The sequence below is a fragment of the Tachyglossus aculeatus genome, chromosome 1 (assembly GCF_015852505.1).
Source record: "Tachyglossus aculeatus isolate mTacAcu1 chromosome 1, mTacAcu1.pri, whole genome shotgun sequence".
Taxonomy (NCBI): Eukaryota; Metazoa; Chordata; class Mammalia; order Monotremata; family Tachyglossidae; genus Tachyglossus; species Tachyglossus aculeatus.
Window position 1 is genome coordinate 157,602,101 of NC_052066.1, and position 20,878 is coordinate 157,622,978.

At 43.3% G+C, this 20,878-nt stretch overlaps 1 protein-coding gene across 4 annotated transcripts in view; it reads left to right on the forward strand.

The window, feature by feature from the left end:
* CCDC88C (coiled-coil domain containing 88C) overlaps nucleotides 1–20,878 on the forward strand; it is a 177,530-nt gene that overhangs the window by 91,066 nt on the left and 65,586 nt on the right. For all 4 annotated transcript variants that reach the window (XR_005452540.1, XM_038752863.1, XM_038752873.1 and 1 more), the window contains exons 5-10: nucleotides 5,367–5,425; nucleotides 6,794–6,877; nucleotides 8,825–8,965; nucleotides 11,247–11,431; nucleotides 12,222–12,303; nucleotides 13,063–13,221. Coding sequence is in view for 3 of the 4 variants with exons in the window: in XM_038752863.1 (XP_038608791.1) it covers nucleotides 5,367–5,425; nucleotides 6,794–6,877; nucleotides 8,825–8,965; nucleotides 11,247–11,431; nucleotides 12,222–12,303; nucleotides 13,063–13,221 (710 nt within the window). In the remaining variant the exon portion in view is untranslated. The remainder of the gene's footprint in view (nucleotides 1–5,366; nucleotides 5,426–6,793; nucleotides 6,878–8,824; nucleotides 8,966–11,246; nucleotides 11,432–12,221; nucleotides 12,304–13,062; nucleotides 13,222–20,878) is intronic.

Below are 20,878 nucleotides of genomic sequence, written 5' to 3' on the forward strand. Positions count from 1 at the left end.
ATGGACCCTGCCTAGTTACCAAACTGTGTTTGTTAAACATCTTGGAGACGGGTTGCAAACCCAGGGAAACTTCCCAGCAAACCACATTAAACCAACCATGGCCTCCTACAGAAGAGCACCTCAACGCTCCATCCGTCTTAGAAGTCAAGATATGTTGTTTGTTAAAGGTCCTTTTTTGTTGGCTTAATCATCTTTTGACTTTGAATCATTCTTCCTTTCCTCTCTTCCTTTCCCCCATCCCTCTGTTAACCTTCAACAGCTGAATCTTTGTAATTTGACTGTAATTTTCAGAGCATTCTGTTCATATGAAAACAGAACAAGTTCCTTCTGACTAGTATTGGGAGGTTGGGACAGATAAGGGGAAAAGGGGGTTGGATTTGGAGACTCTTGAGTTTGTGGGGCATGTTTGAAATGGATGTTGAAAGGAGATGGTACAAATTTTTCTAGGAATCTGTCTTGGAAACTCAATTTCCACGGTGACTTTCCAGGTCATTGGTCTGGAGCCAATTGCAAGGAGGAGGTGATCTCTTGCTGGAGTGGTCAGCTGTAACCTCTTGATGTCTCCTTAGGGACAAGAAGCATTGGATTCCTGCTTGCCACATTGTTCCCCAAATATGTCTTGACTGTTTGGGGCAGGGGGATGGGGCAGGAAGGAAGGCATGGGGTTTTGCCACCAAATTTAGCTCCTGTTGGGTAAGAAGGTGTGGCGTAAATGGGAGAGAGATTAGGTGCCTCTGTAGAGTGGATGGAAGGAAACAGGCAAGTCGGATTTCTCACAGCTTTGAGCAAGTTTGTATGCAAGCAGGGGCGTCTATGGTGTCGCTGCTTTAAAAGGGAAAGAGGGCAAATGGGAACCGACTCCAAGCTATCTGAGTGTGCAGGCTGTGGTAAAAGCTGGCGTGGGAACAGAGAAAGCTCACTGTGTCTGTTTATTGTTATATTGTACTCTCCCAAGCGCTATGTATAGTGCTCAGCACACAGTGCTCAAATACAATTGAGTGAATGCTGTACTGCTTGAGTCACAGTACTTAAGGACATACCTTTAAATTATATGGTATAAATTATTTACATTAATGTCTGTCTCCCTCTCCAGACTGTAAACTCATTGCGGGCAGGGAAAGTGTCTACCAGCTCTAATTCATTGTACTGTACTAAATGCATAGTACAGTTCTCTGCCTGCAGTGCTCTGCAGACAGTAAGCGCTCAATAAATACGATTGAATGAATAAATACCATTGATGGTGGTGATGATGATGATGAATCTGCTGGGCTTCAGGAAGGTCAGTCAGTCAATCATATTGAGAGCTTACTGTGTGCAGAGCTCTGTGCTAAGTGCTCTACTAAGGGCCAAGCTGGGTCATTCTCTGAGGAATTATGGAGCAGCAAAAATGGGAGCTGGCTGAAGTGTTTGCTCTCTAAAACCCTTCCCTCCCACTCCCAGATTGGGTCTGGAAAATCACTGTTTAATAAGAGTCAGGCAAAGCCCAGTCAGGAATGTGCTCTCTTGTGAATGTATTACAGCAAAAGATGAGCTATAAAATCAATCCATCAATGGTATTTATTGAGCACTTATGTGTGCGGAATGCTCTACTAAGCACTTGGGAGAGTACACTGCAGTAGAGTTAGTAGATGCGTTCTCTGCCCACAGCGAACTTAATCTAGAGAAGCACTGACTTTTGGCCAGGGGGAAAAGAAATCAAAAACTGTTATTTGCCATTCTCCCAAGGGCACTTATTGTTGACAGTTGCATCAGCCTTTCTAGATTGCAAGGTTTAAAAATGTTAAAACTCAGCCTAGTTAGCAATTTAGGTCAGTGTGTCTTTGAAGTTGTGGATTGTTGTTAGCATAATGGATTAATCAATTTCACTTCAGTTCTCCCTTGTTGGTTCCTGCAGATACATTATCATAGTGAGCCCAACCCTACAAGGACACTGTGTGTTCTCTGTGTGGGGTGGGAGATGAGAATCCCAATTGGTTACATATATTACCTTCCTAGACGTGAGTATTCATCCCAGTAGCAAGTAGAGAGAGGCTGAGCATGAGTGTGAATGAGAGAAAATGAGAACATATATTTTTGTACATATATAGTGTGTCAGGAAGTTATTCCATTCACTACAATGAGCAAATGAGTACAACCCTTCCTCTTACTCCTTGATTCTCATCTCTTTCCCCAGCCTCATCCCACCCTGCCTCCTTTAAAATGTTTGATTTCAGGATTCCCCCTGAGGTTTTGAAGTTGTCAACTCTCATATTTCCCTAACAACCTTGCATTTACATCAGTAAGAGCTCCTTCTGACTGTTTTGCCCGATTTTATGTTGAAAAAAATAGTGGGTCTGGGCAAGTGGCTTTGCTTACTAGTCTCCAAAAGGAAGCAAAGGCTCATAGGACCAGCGCAGGCTAATGCCCTGGCTGAGGTTTCCTCTCTGGAAGTCTGTTGTCCCCTCCCACCCCCAACTCGCCCTGCCTTCTAACAAGCTGGAAAGGACTCCAAGAACACCCCACTGTTGTCTTCTGCCTCAGCAACCTGCTTCCGACCCACTCCCATCCTGCAGCGTGTGCAGATGGAGTGTTTGTCTTCCTATTTTTGTTCCCTTTCCACACGATGTGGTCACTTCAAACCTCCTGATGCATAAAAGTGGCCAAGCTCCTTGGTAAAATGTGCAGCTTAATCAAATCTTCTTCTTCAAGTGAGGCTCCCAGGAGGGTTTCTTGGTCTTAGAGCTATTAGCGCCAGAGAAGACTTGGATAGGTGTCGGTAACAGTAACTTGAAAAGTGAAATTTAGAGTGATGGTAATTGATACTGTCACTGTGTGTGTGTTTGTGTATGTGTCTCTCTCACATACACACACACCCTAAAATAATAATAATAATGATGATGATGGTATCTGTTAAGCACTTACTATGTGCTAAGCACTGTTCTAAATACTGGGGTAGACACAAGGTTATCAAGTTGTCCCACGTGGGGCTCACAGTCTTAATCCCCATTTTCCAGATGAGGTAACTGAGGTACAGAGAAACTAAATGACTTGCCCAAAGTCACACAGCTGACAGTGGCGGATCTGGGATTAGAACCCCCAACCTCTGACTCCCAAGCCTGTGCTCTTTCAACGAAGCCATGCTGCTTCTTTAAAGAACTCAGGCAGCAAGACTAATAACACATGTAATATATGCCACTTCTCCCTTCTGATTCTTTTTTTGTTTGCTTTGTTGGAAATTTATGCTTGTGCAGAACTCTGAGTAAATTTGCTTCAGATGGGTTTGTATTAATAATAATAATATTAACAACAATAATGTTGGTATTTGTTAAGCGCTTACTATGTGCCAAGCACTGTTCTAAGCACTGGGGTAGATTCAAGGTCATCAGGTTGTCCCACATGGGGCTCACAGTTCTTATTCCCCATTTTAGATAGGGTAACTGAGACACAGAGAAGTGAAGTGACTTGCCCAAAGTCACACAGCAGACAAGTGGCAGAGTTAGGATTAGAACCCATGACCTTTGACTCTCAAGCCCGGGCTCTTTCCACTGAGCCAAGCTGCTTCTCAATTCTTGGGGGCCTAGTGTCAGGAGGAGTAGTGGAATGCAAGGGAGTTTGGCTAGAAGGGGGAAAGAGGCATCCAAACCTGGAGAGGCTGGTGCCAGTTTTACTGCCAGACAGTGAGTCAGTGGCATTTATTGAGAGCCAACTATCTGCAGAGTACTATACAAGTGTTAGGAGACATGATCCTTGCCTTCAAAGAGCATACAGTCTAATGGATTGTGAGTAAGGGAGCAGGGAAGCAACGTGGCCTGGTGGATAAAGCACAGCCCTTGGAGCTAGGGGACCTGGGTTCTAATCCCAGCTCTGCCACTTGCCTGCTGTGTGACTGTGGACAAGTCATTAACTTCTCTATGCCTTGCTTTCCTCAACTGCAAAATGAGGATTCAGTACCTATTCTCCCTCCTACTTGACTGTGAGCCCTATGTGGGACAGGGACTATGTCTCACCTGATTAAGTTCTATCTTCCCCAATGCTTAGAACAGTGCTCGACACATAGTAAGCGCTTAACAAATGCCACATTTTTAAAAAGGGGAGGAAGAGAGGAGACTAGAGGGTGCTAAGGATTTAAAAAAAACTGTTTGCAAGGCCAATTTGTTTATTTTATTAATAATATCTTGACTTCCTCTCCCTCTCTCCACCCAGCTCCATCCTTGTGATTACAAAAAAAATATGAGTGTAACTGGCCATTGGGTGTGCAACTGAAATTTTACTAAGATTTATTTCCATATATCAACTGGGAGTACTTGATTTCTGTTCCCTGTATTCCTTGAAAAAATGCCCTCAAGTGAAAGGAAATTTTCCTTTGTAATCCAGTGTGATGAATCAACATTCATTTATCAGACTAGTGGCTTCATTTGGAATTTGGTTATTATTCAAGCGCCAAGTAGGAGATTGGTTTATACTGAAATCACACTACTCTGGTATTAGGCTCTATGCCATGTCTATACATTGTCACCAAATGATTCACAATTTTCAAAATTAAATCCAGTAATACTTTCCAAATTATTAAATCTAGAAGTTTTGCCTGCTTCTCAAACAGTATTTATTAGTTTGTCATCTTTAAGGAGGCCCCAACTTACTCGAGAGAACTTATTCACTGTGTCAACTAAGCATTTGGCATAAGGGGTCTGAAGCACTTTGATACCCTCAGCCCCACAACACTTAATGTTCATATCCATAACATCTATTTTAATGTCTGTCCCCCGACTCTAGACTGTAAACCCATGTGGGCAGGGAACTTATCTGCCATCTCTGTTATATTGTACTCTTCCAGGTTCATAGTACAGTGCTCTGCACACTTTAAACACTCAATAAATACCATTAATTGATTATTGTAAATATCCTTTACTATTTCCCCTATCTGTAATTTATATGTCTCCCACTATAGACTGTAAGATCTTTGTGGGCAAGGGACCATGTCTACCAACTCTGTTGTGTTGTACTTTCTCAAGTGCTTGGTACAGTGCTCTGTGCACAATAAGCACTCAATAAATATCAGTAATTGATCGATTCACTGTAAACTGTTCAGTGGGGTGAAACATTTTGGCTAAAAGCTATCTTGATCCCAGGTGGCTTTCATTGCCCAGAATAACATTTTACCACCATTTGTACTGAAATGTTATAAGGTCAAGATGGAAGATTATGCTGAAATCCCATTCTATGCCCCTAATCTGTCATTTCTGAGGGATGCAGTCTTATTTTGTTAAACTGTAGTGCTTCCATACAGAGTGTAGAAAAATGTATTTTTGAAAAACAAACAAGATTTGCGACCCTGGAGTACCATACGTTTGGACTGATTCTAACAGGCTGCTTTTTCCTTTGATCAGGTAAGAGTATGGATGAAATTAAGAAGGTGCTGCTGTTGGTACTGGGCTGTGCTGTTCAGGTGGGTTAACTTCCTTTGTGAGGCCCATGGACCCCATGGGGAAAGCTGCATGGGGCGAGGGGGTGGGGGGGGGCAGGGGTGCTAACCACAAGTTCAAAAAACTACATTTTCGGGAACCACGATGGATTTGTTAATCTGTGGATTTCTTCAGTGTAATAGAAATTCACTGGTGGGGCAGATCATATAATAAGGAAAGTGAACTTGGCAAATGGGCTTTGCTGCCCATCCTACAGTGTCTCCCTAAACTATTGCTTGTGCCTTATCTACTGGCAGGTGGGAACGTCCAGGTTTAAAGCATATTTCTAATGAACCCCATTTGGGGGTGTATTTTTTTTTTTAACTCTCCCCACCTTCGGGATGTAAGGTACAGTCAGTGTCACAGCTTTGGACTAGAGCTTCTTAGTTTCTGCCCTGAATGGCAGTGGCTAAAATCCCTGGGTCCTGGAACAAGTTCCTTGCTCCTTTCCTGCTTACAGTATTCTTTCTGTTTACTTTGGGTTGAGGAGAATACTTGCTTATGCTATTGTAAGTGTTTGGGGATTTCCAACCTCCCAGTAGGATGGAGCTGGCAGGTGGAGGGCATTGTACTGTGCTTGGCCCTGTATGTGTCCCTGACATTCTTCACGCACCATGGGATTGTGCTTAATTAGTTAACGGTCCTCTCTGGGGTGTTGGAATAAAGTACCCCCAACTGCCTTCCGAATAGAGCTGTTAGGAAGTGGGATTTTGGATAGGGGCAGAGTGGGAGTAGTCAGTTAGTGCCCCTAATGAGCTATGCCATGAGATAGCCCACTCTATGGAAATCAGCAGTGACCAATCCCCGTGGAACCCTAGTAATAATATTAATAACAATAATAATAATAATTGTGTTATGTATTAAGCACTTACTTTGTGCCAAGCACTGTTCTAAGCCCTAAAGTAGATACAAGTTAGGTTGGACCCAGTCCCTGTCCCACATGGGGCTCACAGTCTTAATCCCCATTTTACAGATGAGTTAACTGTGGCACAGAGAAGTGATTTGGAGGGGAGGAGAAGAGAGCCTGTGAAGAATGTGCCACAGGGTTGGGGAGAGCAGCCCAGACTCTAAGAAGAAGCTCAGAGTTGTAGGAGCTCCCTGCCATTTGTGGGGCTGCCGTTGCTTTAAACAGCTTCCCATGCAGCTCCCAAGTACTACCTAGCCCAGCCTACAAACATTTTAACTTCCAGGAAGCTTGTTTGGGACTGGGGTGGGTTGGTGATCTTTCCCAGTGAAGGAGAGAGGGGCAATTTTCATCTCAGTGGGTGGTTTATTAAACATTCCTTATCTAGGTTCACCTCTTAATTTTGCCAGCAGAATTTGATCCATTAACCTGTATAACTCATTTCCAGTGTGAAAGAAAAGAGGAGTTTATTGAAAGAATCAAGCAACTGGATATTGAGACCCAAGCTGGGATTGTCGCACACATTCAAGAGGTAGGGTTTGTTACTCTGATTTTGATTTGAAGATGTGTGTGCTTCTGAAAACTTTGCGGAGGAGGGAGGGGATTGCGTTCTCACATGTGCTTATTACAGTGCTCAACACATAGTAAACACTCAGTAAATACTGCTGGTTGAATGATTGCTCTGGAATGCTTTATTAAGGGATAAACTACCAATAGGTTTTCTGACCTCTCATCACTTGTTAATGTTAAATTTAAAGTCAGTATAGTAATAAAAGTAATAATAAAGGCATTTGAATGTTTACTATGTGCCAGGCACTGTACTAAGCACTAGGGTAGATACAAGCAAATAGGGTTGGAAACAGTCTTGTTCTCTGTGTGGCTCACAGTCTCAATCTTCATTTTTCAGAGGAGGTAACTGAGGCACAGAGAAGTGAAGTGACTGTCCCAAGGTCACACAGCAGACAAGTGGCAGATCTGGGATTAGAACCCGTGATCTTCTGACTCCCAGGCCAATGTTCTATCCACTACGCCATGCTGTTTCTCGTATCAACGTGGAATTATTTTTATGAATCTTGTATGGTAGCCAATAAAGAAATCATTGTTTGTAAAATAGGCTACACTCTAGGTAAAACAAAAGGAAAATGAATCCTATAATCAACTTTCCTTTTATTTCCTTCTCTTTGCCTAATATAGACTCAAATTGAAAGGTTTTAAAAGTGATACTGTCAAGTGGTTTGTGCTCAGAATTTGATTTACAGCCATCTAAAATGTAATCTAGTGAAGTCATCCTGCTTTTGAATATTCATTGAAATTTTTTTCCCTTTTTCTTTGAGTGGCAAGGGAAAGAAAATGAACTGCCATTTTGGGGTGCAAACAGAAAAAGACCTTCGAGTGCTGTTGCCTGATCTTGTGACATGATGAAACTTTTGTGTGTCCTCTTACGAGCTCTGCCACTGACCATCACTATTGTGCCTGTGTCTACATGTCTATGTGCTGATCTGTCAGATTCCCAACTGGTTCACCTCCAGACAGTTAGTCTTCAGGGTCCTAGTGGTACTGTTCAGCTGAACATCCAAGTTTCAGAGAAATAGCTATTTCTGGTGCCACCCGGTAATGTACTGAGAATGGAAAAGGCCATAATCAAGCCACCAGTGATATTTATTGAATGTGTACTTTGAGCAAAGGCTTGTACTAAGCACTTGGGAGAGTACGATACAGTTAGAGTTGGTAGACATTTTACAATCAGTTGTATTTATTGAGGGCTTTGTGCAGAGCACTGTACTAAGCTCATGGGAGAGTGCAATATAGCAGAGTTGGTAGATATGTTCTCTGCCCCCTAGGAGCCTACAGTCTAGAAGAGGAGACAGACATTAAAATAAATTATAGATGGGGCAATGACAGAGGATAAGGCTATGGGGCTGGAGGTGGGGTGAATATCAACTGTTCAAGGCATGTAGATTCAAGTTCGTAGGCAGTGCAGAAGGGAGGGTGGACTGGGCTATTGCTAAGATGGAAAAAGCTATAGACTGCTGCAGTGATAGAAGTAATGGCCACCTAAACAAAACCCTGTGGGCTTCAGGGCAGACTTAAGGTCAAATAATAATAATAGTGGTATTTGGTAAGCACTTACCAGGTGCCTGGTCCCACATGGAGCTCACCGTCTAAGTAGGAAGGGGAACAGGTATTGAATTTCTATTTTGCAGTTGATGGAATTGAGGCCCAGAGAAGTTAAGTGGTTTGGCCAAGATCACACAGGAGGTATGTGGCAGAGCTGGGATTAGTACCCAGGCCCTCTTTCCACTAGGCCACACTGTTTCTGCATCAGATGGCAGTCTAGCCTCCAGCATTCTGATGGAGTGATCATAAGAATTTTCCTACTTGGACATTTAACCCAAGTCTACGTGCCCACACCAAACTCTGGCATTTTGTGAAACCCCAAGGCCACCCTGAGAACTTGTGGTCTGTTGTATTTTTGCAGGTGACCCACAACCAGGAGAATGTGTTCGACCTGCAGTGGTTGGAGCTCCCAGAAATGGCCCCGGAGGAGCTGGAGGCCCTCTCAAGGAACATGGTGTTTCACCTTAAAAGGCTCATTGATGAGAGGGATGAGTGCACAGAGGTATGGATGCAGTAAGAACCTCAGCCGGTGCTACTGCACAACAGACAAACTACACCCTGCCCTCTGAATCCCTGTTACCTTATCAATCAATCTATCAATCAATCGTATTTTTTGAGCACTTACTGTGTGCAGAGAACTGTACTAAGCATTAGAGTACTATGTAACAGAGTTGGTAGACAGATTCCCTGACCACAACGAGCTTGCAGTTTAGAGGGGATTTAGAGGGGGCCTTGTCTCCATCTGATAATAGTAGCAATAATTATGGTATTTGTTAAGTATTTACTCTGTGCCAAGCACTGTTTTAAACAGTAGGGTAGATTCAGTGTAATCAGTTTGGACACAGTACCTGTCCCACATGGGGCTCACAGTCTATGTTGTTTCCAGTTGTTATTTCATGTTCCCAGATGAAATAACAGCATAAATATCACCATGTGTTCCCAAACCAAGATGCTTTATTTTATTTTTTTAGTTCTGGGAAACAAAGGTTTACTTGAAAACAACATCCCAAGCAAATACTGTTTCAGTGTCATGTGCTTTGAGAATCCATGGAACAGATCATTGGAAATCTAAAGTGTCAGCCTGCTCTTTCTACCCCAAGTTGGCTGGCCTGTGTCCTGTCCCGAATTTAGAGTCTTTGAGTGTCTGCATAAAGCAAGGGTGGATTTCCTCAAGAGCCAGGAGGGAGCTGTTGCCCTATTAGGAAAACCTGTGGGGTGCCATTATTGGGCACAGATTCAGACTGTTTACTGTGGATGAATCTTAGCTAAGGAGTCATAGTACAGTCTTTTTTACTCCAAAAGAGAAATGTGTCAGTATTGTCCTCATGTGAATATGTGTGCATTCTTGTGTGTGTGTTTGAGTGAATGTGGCTTTTAGAGGTTCTGGAGGTGGGGCCATTCAAGACTGCCAGAGGAGGTATTGTAAGAATGTTTGGGTGCATGTGTCATGGTTACTGAGTGGATTTGTGTTTCTGAGAATCTGGAGTGGCTGCCTGTGAGAGCTAAATACAGTGACAAAGAAGAAAACTGAAAAGTGAGTAGGGGGAGTGATGTTGAAATCTGAGAAGCTGATGGAGTAGAGAAAATTTAAGCTGTAGCATTTTGTGTCCACTCAAAAAAGAATCTCAATGCCAAATATTAATTTGATTTTGATTGTCTACTGTGAAACATTTTTTTCCCCTATCTTAAAACTTTGGTTTGAAGGAGATCCTCTTTAGTACTGAGTTGTCTTGCTTTTGAAATAATTTGGTAACTGATATAATTTTTGCATTGGATTAGGCTTATGAGTCTCTTCTTTTGTCCTATTTAAGTTTGAGCAGAGAATGAGAATTTCAAACACAATTTCCCATGACTGGAAATTAAATTGCTAAAGTTGTTGGGAGTATGACTCATTGACAATTTTTCCCCTTCCACCTGCTTTCCATTGGCCACTCTTCTCTAGCTAATTGAGTTCTGGTTGTTGACAGCACCCGTGGGCAGAGCACTATAAAGTATGTAAAGTTTTTATTTGGGGGATGAGTTGCTTTTTAAACATTCCAGTTTAAACCCCTTCTTTTGTCTATACATGTGTCATTCATTTTCTCTCTCAAACTGTAGTTAGGTTTTTTGGGATTTTTTTTTAAGATCTGATGAAGTAGTTTGTAGCAACATTTGTGGCATCTCCTACAACAGCCCAGTCCACATACTTTGCTCCTTTAGCTCCAGCTTACTCACTGTGCCCTGATGTCATATATCTCATCGACCCCTTTCCCACATCCTCCCTCTGACTTGGAACTCTCTCCCTCTCCATATATGTCAAACCACCACTCTCCCTACTTTCAAAGGCTTATTAAGGTCACTTCTCCTCCAAGAGGCATTCCTTTATTAAGCCCTCTTTTCCTCAGCTCCCTCTCCCTTCTGTGGCATTTCTGCAGTTGGATATATGACTTTGGACATTTGACAGTACTCTGCACACAGTAAGCATTCAATAAATATGATTGAATGAAATACGATTGAATGAATTTGATGTTCACCGCACCCTCAACCCCAAAGCACTTATGTGCATCTCTTCAAATTATATATGATACATTGTTTATATTACTGGCTGCCTCCCCCTCTGGACTGTGAGTTCATTGTAAGCAGGCAAAGTGACTGCCAACATGTGTCTGCCAAATCTGTTTTCCCAAGCACTTAGTATAAGGCTGTGCATATAGTAAGTGCTCGATAAATACCGTTGTTGATGATGAGGGGAGAGATTGCTGTGGGCTTTGCTGTCAGTGACATTGTCTTTTTTCTCTCTCTAGCTGATAGTGGATCTCACTCAAGAAAGGGACTATCTGCAGTCCCAGCAGCCGCTCAGCCCTGTAGTCTCCTCCAGTGCAGACTCCACCCCCAGCCCAACGAGCAGCCTCTCCAGTGAGGACAAGCAGCACTTGGCTGTAGAGCTGGCAGACACCAAGGCCAAACTAAGGAGGCTCCGACAGGAACTGTAAGTCTCCAGTGAACCCATCAGGCCCCAAGGAAATGCCAACTGTTGTCTTTGGATTATTGGTCTTCCATAAAAATGATCTGCCCTTCCTAGTCTTTATAGACTTTTCCTCCCCTCTCTGCACATGTTGGATTTATGGTGATGATAATATTAATTGTGGTATTTGTTAAGCACTTATTATGGGCCAAGTACTATAATAAGCAAGTAGGGTAGATACAATGCAATCAGCTACAGTTCATGTCCCACATGAGGCTCATACTTAAGGGAGAGGGAATCCCCATTTGAATCCCCATTTCACAGATGAGGAAACAGGCCTAGAGAAGTTAAGTGACTTTCTTAAGGCCACACTGCAGGCAGGTGGCGACCTGGGATTATAACCCAGGTCTTCTGACTCCTAGGTTGTGCTTTTTCCACAGCTCTCTCCCACAAGCCCTCTGGCTGCTAATCCAAACCGACACTTTCATGTCCTTGGAAAAGGGCTTGAGGCCATGTCTTTGTGGCCACATCATGGTTACCATTGAAAATCAATCTATTCCCAGCCTGGAGGTCACAGCTATGAGCTTGTTACACTTGGCAAGGGTGAAATCAGTAAAACAACAGGTAGACCTAGAAGGGCTTTTACATTGTGTATTGAAGCACATTTTATAGTCAGAGGTGTCCAGAATCCCATCCTCTCTTCCCTTTGTCCTATGGGCATAATTCACATCTCTGTAAAAACTGGCCAACCATTTGCCCAGTTTTTATTGACACATCTAATTGAGGTCTTCCTAATGTATCCCCAACACCTCAGGGAAGAGAAATCGGAGCAGCTTGTGGACACAAGGCATGAAGGTGAACAACTAATACTGGAACTGCAGAAAATCAAGCAGGAGGTAAGAGGAAGGAGAGATTTGGTATGTCCATTTTTAAAAGTGGTTGAGAGGATGAAGGATGCTTCCTCTAGAGAGCGGCTTCTGAAAAAAACACCTAAATCCCCTATGCCCTTACATTTGTTCATCCCTCTGAAATCAAATTCGATAAAAGCCACAGTCACCTCTTCTGCATCAAGCAAATTTCAACAGGGTGTGTTTTTGCATTTGATAATCTGTATATTTGTTAAACTGAAACAGTCTTTGCTTGACTTAGGAATGTCTAAGTGTAAACCCAATGTTGTTAGGTGTACTGGAAAATAAAAAGCACGATATTCTGGAGTGGGTCAACATGAGTTTCTGGTTGAGTGAGAACAGACCTGAGCCTCAAGGCTCAGCACCCTTAATTCTTTCTTGAGTATATTTGCTTTTGGTGGGTACCTAGGGTCCACCGGTGATCAGGAAAAGGTCTTTCACATTTCACCTGGGGTGTTTTTTGTGCCACTAGTGTGGCAAGCCACAGCTTTCAAGAACTCTGTCCCCACCCTACTCATGTTGTTCCCTTCAGTGTCTTACCCTCTAGGAACTGCTAAGGTGCATAATTAGTTCAATAACTGTTACTTTGTTTGAATTTAAATAAAGAATGCCTAGAGCTCAGGAATGCCTTTGGAAGCCCTTTCTAGATTTCCATTTCTTGGAGAAAAAAAATGAAAACTACAAAATGCCTGGCCTGAATCCCCCCTACACATTTTGGTTTAACTCTCTCCTCCTCTGCCGGCCCAGAATGTCCACCTTGCAGCTGATGCCCGGTCTGCCCGGGCCTATCGTGACGAACTGGATTCCTTGAGGGAGAAAGCAAACCGAGTGGAGAAGCTGGAGACTGAGCTGATCAGGTGTAAAGAGAAACTGCATGATGTGGATTTTTACAAAGCTCGCATGGAGGTAAGGTTGAAGCCACAGGCACTGCCATCTCAGAGGTGTCTCTTGCTGCTGCATTGGAGGTGTGCTTGGATCATCCTCTGAACTCAATCAATCAATATTTTTATTTATTGAATGCTTACTATGTGCAGAGCACTGAAATAAGCGCTTGGGAGAGTACGGTATAACAATATAACAGATATATTCTCTGCCCACAACGAGATTACCGTCTAGAGGGGGAGAGAGACGAGAACCTCCCCTCTCACAGGTTTCAGTAGATCCAGGCATTGTAGATGGGGAATAGGCAGGTTGTTAACTGAGATAGGCGCTAACTCTTCTGTGAGCTTCAGTCTCGTTCTGAGTTCATGTCCCACGTCTGACCTGGGCTACAGGTGTCTCATTAGAGAAGCTGTGTATTTTGGTGCCAATTCTAACAATACACAGGCTACCTTCTATCTTTAGTTTCTTCTGACCAAATATGACTCCTTTCACTCTATCTACTCTCCCTACCTTCCAACCACAAAGCCTTCTGGAAGTAGGATTCTTTTGGCTTTGGATCCTTGACAGCGTCAGCCACTGCATTCTTGAGTATTCCCCCTGCCTGTCAATTAAATGTGCATTTTATTCCCACCTCAATTAGAAGACTAAAAATGGCCATATCATGTATTACCCTAATAGCAGCCAATAAGGAATTTGGAAAGCCACACCCATTTTATTTTATTGTAATTTAAATTTAACTCAACATTTTTTAAAAAATTAAAATGTTTGAAGTGGAAACATACCAGTAAAAATTGTTGACCATTCAGAGTGTCAGCCTTAGATTTCGTCATTTCCAAACTTCAACTCTTTTTCCATTTCACTCTTCTTTTTTTAATCATATTTAATATTTAATCATTTAATCATCCTTTATCCCAGACACTGTTCTAAGTGCTGGGGTAGATGCAAGTTAATCAGGTTGGACACCATCCATATCCCACCTGGGTCTCACAGTCTTAACCCCCTTTTACAGATGAGGTAACTGAGACTGAAAGAAGTTAAGTGACTTGCCCAAGGTCACACAGCAGACAAGTGGCAGAGCCAGGGTTAAAACTCAGGGCCTCTGACTTTCAGGCCTGAGCTCTTTCCACTAGTCCACACTGCTTCTCTAATTCACATTCACATTAGATGAATTCCTTTCTTTCCTTTCATAAGCATCTGGTTTTCCTTCAAACAGTGCTGAGCTTCTTGCCTTTGAAGTATGCTGAATTACTCAGCCAGTCTTTCAAAACCTTTGAGGATACAGAGTCTCTAGGGTCCTGGCTCTCTCACCCCATATTCCAGTAACTTTCTGCAACTGAAAGTCCTAGCAGCTCAGGAGAAAAATCATATATACATAGAAACACAGAGCATACAAGAGCAGCCTCCATGCCCAGGAAGTGGGGTTCAGGTTTCCTTTTAGTTCGATCAGATTTGGACGTTACTGGGGTGGGATTCGGCTGACATTAGGACCAGGTTAGGTGGGCTTGGCTGCTGCTGTCTGGCTTGCTCAAACCTCTGCTGGTCATCGCCAAGGAATGTGAAGGGTAGGCCCTCCCATGTTGCTTTAGGGCTGCACCAAGAAGTGCAGCACCCTATCCATCCCCACCTGGCCAAGTCTGCCAGCCATACTCTGGCCCAGCTAGTCAGCAGTGCCTAAAGAGGGCATGAAGTGGATTGGCAGCATGCAGTGGCTGGTGTATAGCAGGACAGAATTGCCTAGACTTCCGAAATTCTGGGCCCTTTAAGGGACTGGGCCCACCTCTGTGCTCTTTCCCAGTGCTTAGTATAATGCTCCACACACAGTAAGGGCTTAATAAATATCATTATTACTACTACTAAAAACAGGTTTCGAGTATGTAACGTGAAAGAATAACTCAGTGTCTTGGATTAGCCTACCTTCTTTTTTAACTTTCCAGAGTTCATTCTTCCGATTTTCCTTGGAGATAATCATATTTTCTCTCTCTCTTTTTTTAAATACTATTTGTTAGGCACTTACTATATGCCAGGCACCGTACTAAGCACTGGGGTAGATTCAAACTAATCAGATGAGACATGGGGCTCACAGGCTTAATTCCCATTTTACAGATGAGGTAAATGAAGCACAAAGTAGTGAAGGAATTTGCCCAAGGTCATACAGCCAACAAGTGGTGGAACAGGATTAGAACCCAGGTCGTTATGACTCTGAGCATGTACTCTATTAGGTCATGCTGCTGCTGCTGCTGCTGCTGATGTCTTATTACTGTTTGGCTAGTCCTTGTGATGGTCTGTATTTTTAAATAACCCACAGGGTTTCCCAGTTCTCTTTGGTAAGAATAGCATTTTCTCTTTCCATTCTTATAACTATTCAACATTGAGCCCTCGAGAGGTATCTGGTTTCCAGAATCACAGCTCAGTGAGAGGCAAGATGGGAAGAAACATTCCCTTAAAACAGATGAGGTAACTGAGACCCAAATGGTTAAAATAACTAGGAGGGACTGGATTAAGATATAGGTCTGCCAGGCCAGGACCTCATTGCTATCAGCTGAAGCAGGTTTGTGGCTGGGGTACTGCTGGCTGAGCTTTTTCCTCTCCTTTGGGGATTTGGGAAGGATTGACAATGACCTGGAGGGGATTTCTGAAGAGAGAGAGTGTGTAACCTGAGTTAGAAGAGGATGAAAACTAGTACCAAATATCTAATGGCCGTGCATTGGTTCCACTTTGAAAAAAGTGGCCCTGCGTCTTGTCGCTGGGAAAACCATTCTGAGTAAGTGAAAGCAGGTCAGGGAATGCAACTCCCCTCTTCGTCATGTTGGAAGACTAATGACTCCTGTTATGTCACTGTTAAACTTGTAACTGCAGATGAGGCCATTTGGTGGGATGTACTACCCTGGCTTGCTGTTCTCAAATTCCTATGTCATTAGTGAGATGGGTTCTGGAGTGATGGATGCAGGGAGAGCTTCTTGGCTGATTCAGCCACCCTCTCCATCTTGCCCCGCAAACAACCTAAGCTCCCTGGGCTCTGGTGTTTCAGGAAGCCGAGTTGTGAAATGTCTAGGTTCCAAACTCAGTTCTGGTTTGCTGGCAATTACCGTTCCATGAGAAGGGAGCTTTGAATTTTTTTGAATTCACAAACTCCCCTCTCCTCTCTTCAGATGAGTTTGGTCAGTTACATGACCATCTTCTCAAAAACGTCAGCCAGGCAAGCCCCTGCTTCCCCTCTGGGCCGGGAATGCAGTGCTCCAATGGAACACACCCCAGGATGCCTGGGTTCCCAGTCCCATCCCTGTTTTCTACAGTAGGGCCTTCCCAGATCTGGATTTGGGATTTGTGGTGTCAATCTGATTTTTAAGTTCTGTGTACAACCAAACATATACTTAGTTCTCCTTTGTATTCAAAGAAGACCCATTGGATGGTGATATTCATCTCTGACCGTGTGAGAGACTGAAAAGGCAAATGCAAGAGTCTCAATCATGGTCTTATTGTGCAGTTCCTTGTAGTGTTGCCATGTTTGAGATTTGAAGCACCTAGATATGTTTTCTCTTTGTCTCCTTGTTCCATTTCCTATGAAGTTTTGGCTCAAAAAGGGCCACTCTTTTCTCAGTAGTAGTATATTTTGACACTCCGTCCTCTGCAGCTGACACCCAGTTTTCAGCTAGGATGCAGCATTTTCTAAGGTTTTTTTACTGTGTCCTTTAAACTTTTCCTCTTTGTTTCCTGCCGTTCCCAATTTCAACTCTCCATACAGCAGTTGTGTGTCTGACCTGCTGTTGTTCATTTGCTTCCCATGTCCCACCTATTGTGGATGTGCCAAGATCAGCAGAGCTTTGGTGCTAGGAGGCTAGATTTCAGAACTTGATTGTTTTGTGATCCTAACTTCCCATTGGTTATGTAGTGGGGCCCATTATTGGTGCCTTTGGAACTGCCCAAGGAGTCAGATGTGGTGCCTGAGTAGGGTCCAGGTCTTGCAGCTTTAGAAAAGGTTGGACAACACTACAGCTCTGAATACTTTTACTTTAGCCTGGAGCCTGATATCATGCAGTCCATATTGCAGCACAAAACTGAACTGTGTCACAGAATTATGTTACCTAGGCAGCACACATTGAATCACAGTGCAACAATAGACAAGGAAGTAGAAAATGATATTGAGAAAGCCAACATGTCTTGTGGGAGACTGTCATAATGTGGTGGCTCAACGTCTCAGGCTCCAGACCAAATTCAAGGTCTGTCAAGAGAAGCCGCATGGCCTAGTAGATAGAGCACAGGCCTGGGAGTCAGAAGGACCTGGGTTCTAATCCTGACTCTACCACCTGTCCGCTGTATCACCTTGGGCAAGTCAGTTCACTTCTCTGTGCCTCAGTTCCCTCATCTTTAAATTGGGGTTTAAGACTGGGAGTCCCATGTCGGGCGCCGACTGTGTCCTACTGGATTATCTTGTATCTACCCCAGCGCTTAGGACAGTGCCTGGGACGTAGTAAGTATTTAACAAATACCATTATTATTATTATTATTATCATTAATAATAATAATAATAAAGCTGTCTAAACTTCTTTTTGACTGCTAGACCTGTACTCCATGTAGTCACTAGACAGCTTAGCTCACTACAGCCGGGAGAGGACTGGCTCTGTTGGAACTGATGCTCCATAACAGTCGTGAAACAAGGAAGCAAAAGTAAAAACACCACTAGGAACTGCAAGCAACAAATATTATTTCAGCACAACAAGGATCAACCTTTATGTGTGTTTACAGTGCAGCTAGTACTCTGGTTCCCCACTGTCCTTTCTAGTCACACAGACGCTCATGGGTACACTTCATTGTCAGTGACGTCTTCTTAGAGTACAAAGGACAGTCGACTGTACATTCCCAGTGGTATTTGGAATTTGGGGCCATATTGGACAGCTCTTTGTGGGCAGTAATCATATCTCCCAACTCTGTTTTTTGAAACTCTCCCAAGTGCTTAGTCTGGTGCTCTGCACATAGTAAGCACTCAATGAATACCAGTGGTTGATTTAGTGCTTTCTCCCTCTTTCCCCAAAGCTCCTGGATAATGTGGCAAAAAAGGCCAGTATGAGTAATCAATATGTGTAGTTCAGAGCTCACAACTACACTCGTCTAATTAATGAGGAATTAAAAGTCGATTGAAAAACCGATGATTAGAAAACCCAGCAAAGAGGCCAAATAATATTGAAATAAGATTTCAAGCTAATTAAAACAGAGATAAGATAAGCACCATGCTAGCAGAGAGAAAGAGCATCTGAAGAGAGGTTTTTTTTATAAATTAAGCTAACATTTGTTGAGCTGGGTGTGCACATATATAAAAACATATATATAAAACCAACAACCAGCTGGTTTTATAAACAGTAATAATAATAATAACTATGGTATTTGTTAAGCATTTTTTATGTGCCAGGTATTGTACTAAGTTCTGGGGTGGATGCAAGCAAATTGGGTTGGACACGGTCCCTGTCCACGTGGGGCTCAAAGTCTCCATCCCCATTTTACAGATGAGATAACTGAGGCACAGATAAGTGAAGTGATAATGATGGTCGCACAGCAGACAAGTGGTGGAGCTGGGATCAGAGCCCATGACCTTCTGACTCCCAGGCCCATGCTCTATCCACTGTACCATGCTGCTTCTCTCTATAAAACCTCTTTCCAGTAGTGGTAAAAGGAAAAAAAAATCCATACTGCTGAGCTACCTCTTCAAGCAAAGTGCATTTTAAGGTTTCCTTAGCATCCTTGGCTCTGATGCCCTGGGGGTGTAAACTTGTGAGGACAAAGTCAGTGAGTGATGTTAAAGTCTCCAGCTCTCAGTTAGATGAGCCCCTGCGTGTAAATAATGATCCTTGGCATATCTTCAGGCTGTTGGTTATTGTCCTTTACCTAGCGAGAAACAACTAGTTTTCACCATCCAACCAGGGTCTTCCCTCATCTCTAATACTGAAAAGGGGAACACCTGAAAGAGAAGTCTACCTTCTCCTGAGAAAACACCCTGCCTTTACTCTAAACAGGCTTAAGGATGTCAATTCAGATTCATTCATTCATTCATTCGATCATATTTATTGAGTTCTTACTGTGTGCAGAGCACTGTACTAAGCACTTGGGAAGTCCAAGTTGGCAACATATAGAGGCGATCCCTACCCAACAATGGGCTCACAGTATAGAAGGGGGAGACAGAAAACCAAACAAAACATGTGGACAGGTGTCAAGTCATCAGAATAAATAGAACTAAAGCTAGATGCACAGCTAGATGGCTTCATTAGCCTGGGGATGCAAAGCCCCCTGGGGTTTGTGATTTAGTGTCCTAATCCTCCTCATTCCTTACTCCTAGATCCCAGTTTCTGTGGTCTTTTCCATGGAGGGACAGTACCTTTGGGGTGACTGGCCTGCCTTGGTCCACGGACCTGCAGAGTTGTGCTTGCTCTCTCTTTTGTTGAGCTTAGGCCAATAAAACGAACCCGATGAGGCTCTCTCTCCCTTGTATCTTATTCCCGCTGCCCTCAGTTGTCATAAGCCGTGTCATTCAAGTTATGCTGGATTGTATTTGTGTCTCCTGACATGCAGCCAAAAGGATAAGTTTTAAGAGCTAAATTGCCATTTGGTTGAGCTCCATGAAATGTATACAATCTGGGCTCAGCTGCTGGGAGAGCAGCAGCCGGCAGCCCTGAGCTCCAAATATAGAAGAGGCCGCACCAGCCGGGAATTCAGGGCATGTGCCTCAGAGTTGGCAACTGTGTTATCCCAGGATGATACCAGACCATCGAAGGAACATAGCAGGATGTGTGTGGCTTTCTTTCCCTTAGCTGATTTTCCCCACCAAGGATGGGCAGATGAAATTCCCATGGGTGTTAACTTTTTCTCTCCAATAGTAATGCTATTGCATGCTGTTTAATAATAATTAATAATTATGGTATTAAGCGCTTGCCACGTGCCAGACATTGTACTAAGCACTGGGGTGGATACAAGCAAACTGGGTTGGACACAGTCCCTGACCCACATAGGGCTTACAGTCTTAATCCCCATTTTACAGAGAAGGTAACTGAGGCACAGAGAAGTGAAGTGACTTGCCCAAGGCCACACAGCAGACAAGTGGCAGAGCTGGGGCTAGGACCCATGACCTTCTGACTCCCAGTCCTGTGCTCTGTCCACTAAGCCATGCTGCTTCCCATGAAATGTATGCAGTGGTATAATGGATTGTACTAAGTGCTTAGGAAACCATATCAGAAGCACAGGACACGTTTCTTGCCTACGATGAGGGGAAGATAGACATAAAAGTATTTACAAATCAGACTAATAGTACAGATGATTAAACATCTACACACATGGCTTCAAAGCTCTCTACCAACATCCCTAACCTAGATAACTGCTCACTTTCCTTGGCGCTTCCCAGATCATTCTTTCTTCCTCCACAGGGAACTTTTTAACCAATTAATGGTATTTACTGTTTGTTATTTGTTTTATGGTCTTTGTTAAGCTCTTACTATGTTCTGTTCTAAGCTCTGGGATAGGTGCATATTAATTAGGTCAGACTTAGTCCCTATCCCGCATAGGGACTCACAGTCTTAATTAGGAGGGAGAACAGGTACTGAATCTCCATTTTACAGTTGAGGAAACTGAGGCACAGAGAAGTTAAGTGACTTCCCCAAGGACACACAGCAAGCAGTTGGCAGGGCCAGTATTAGAATGC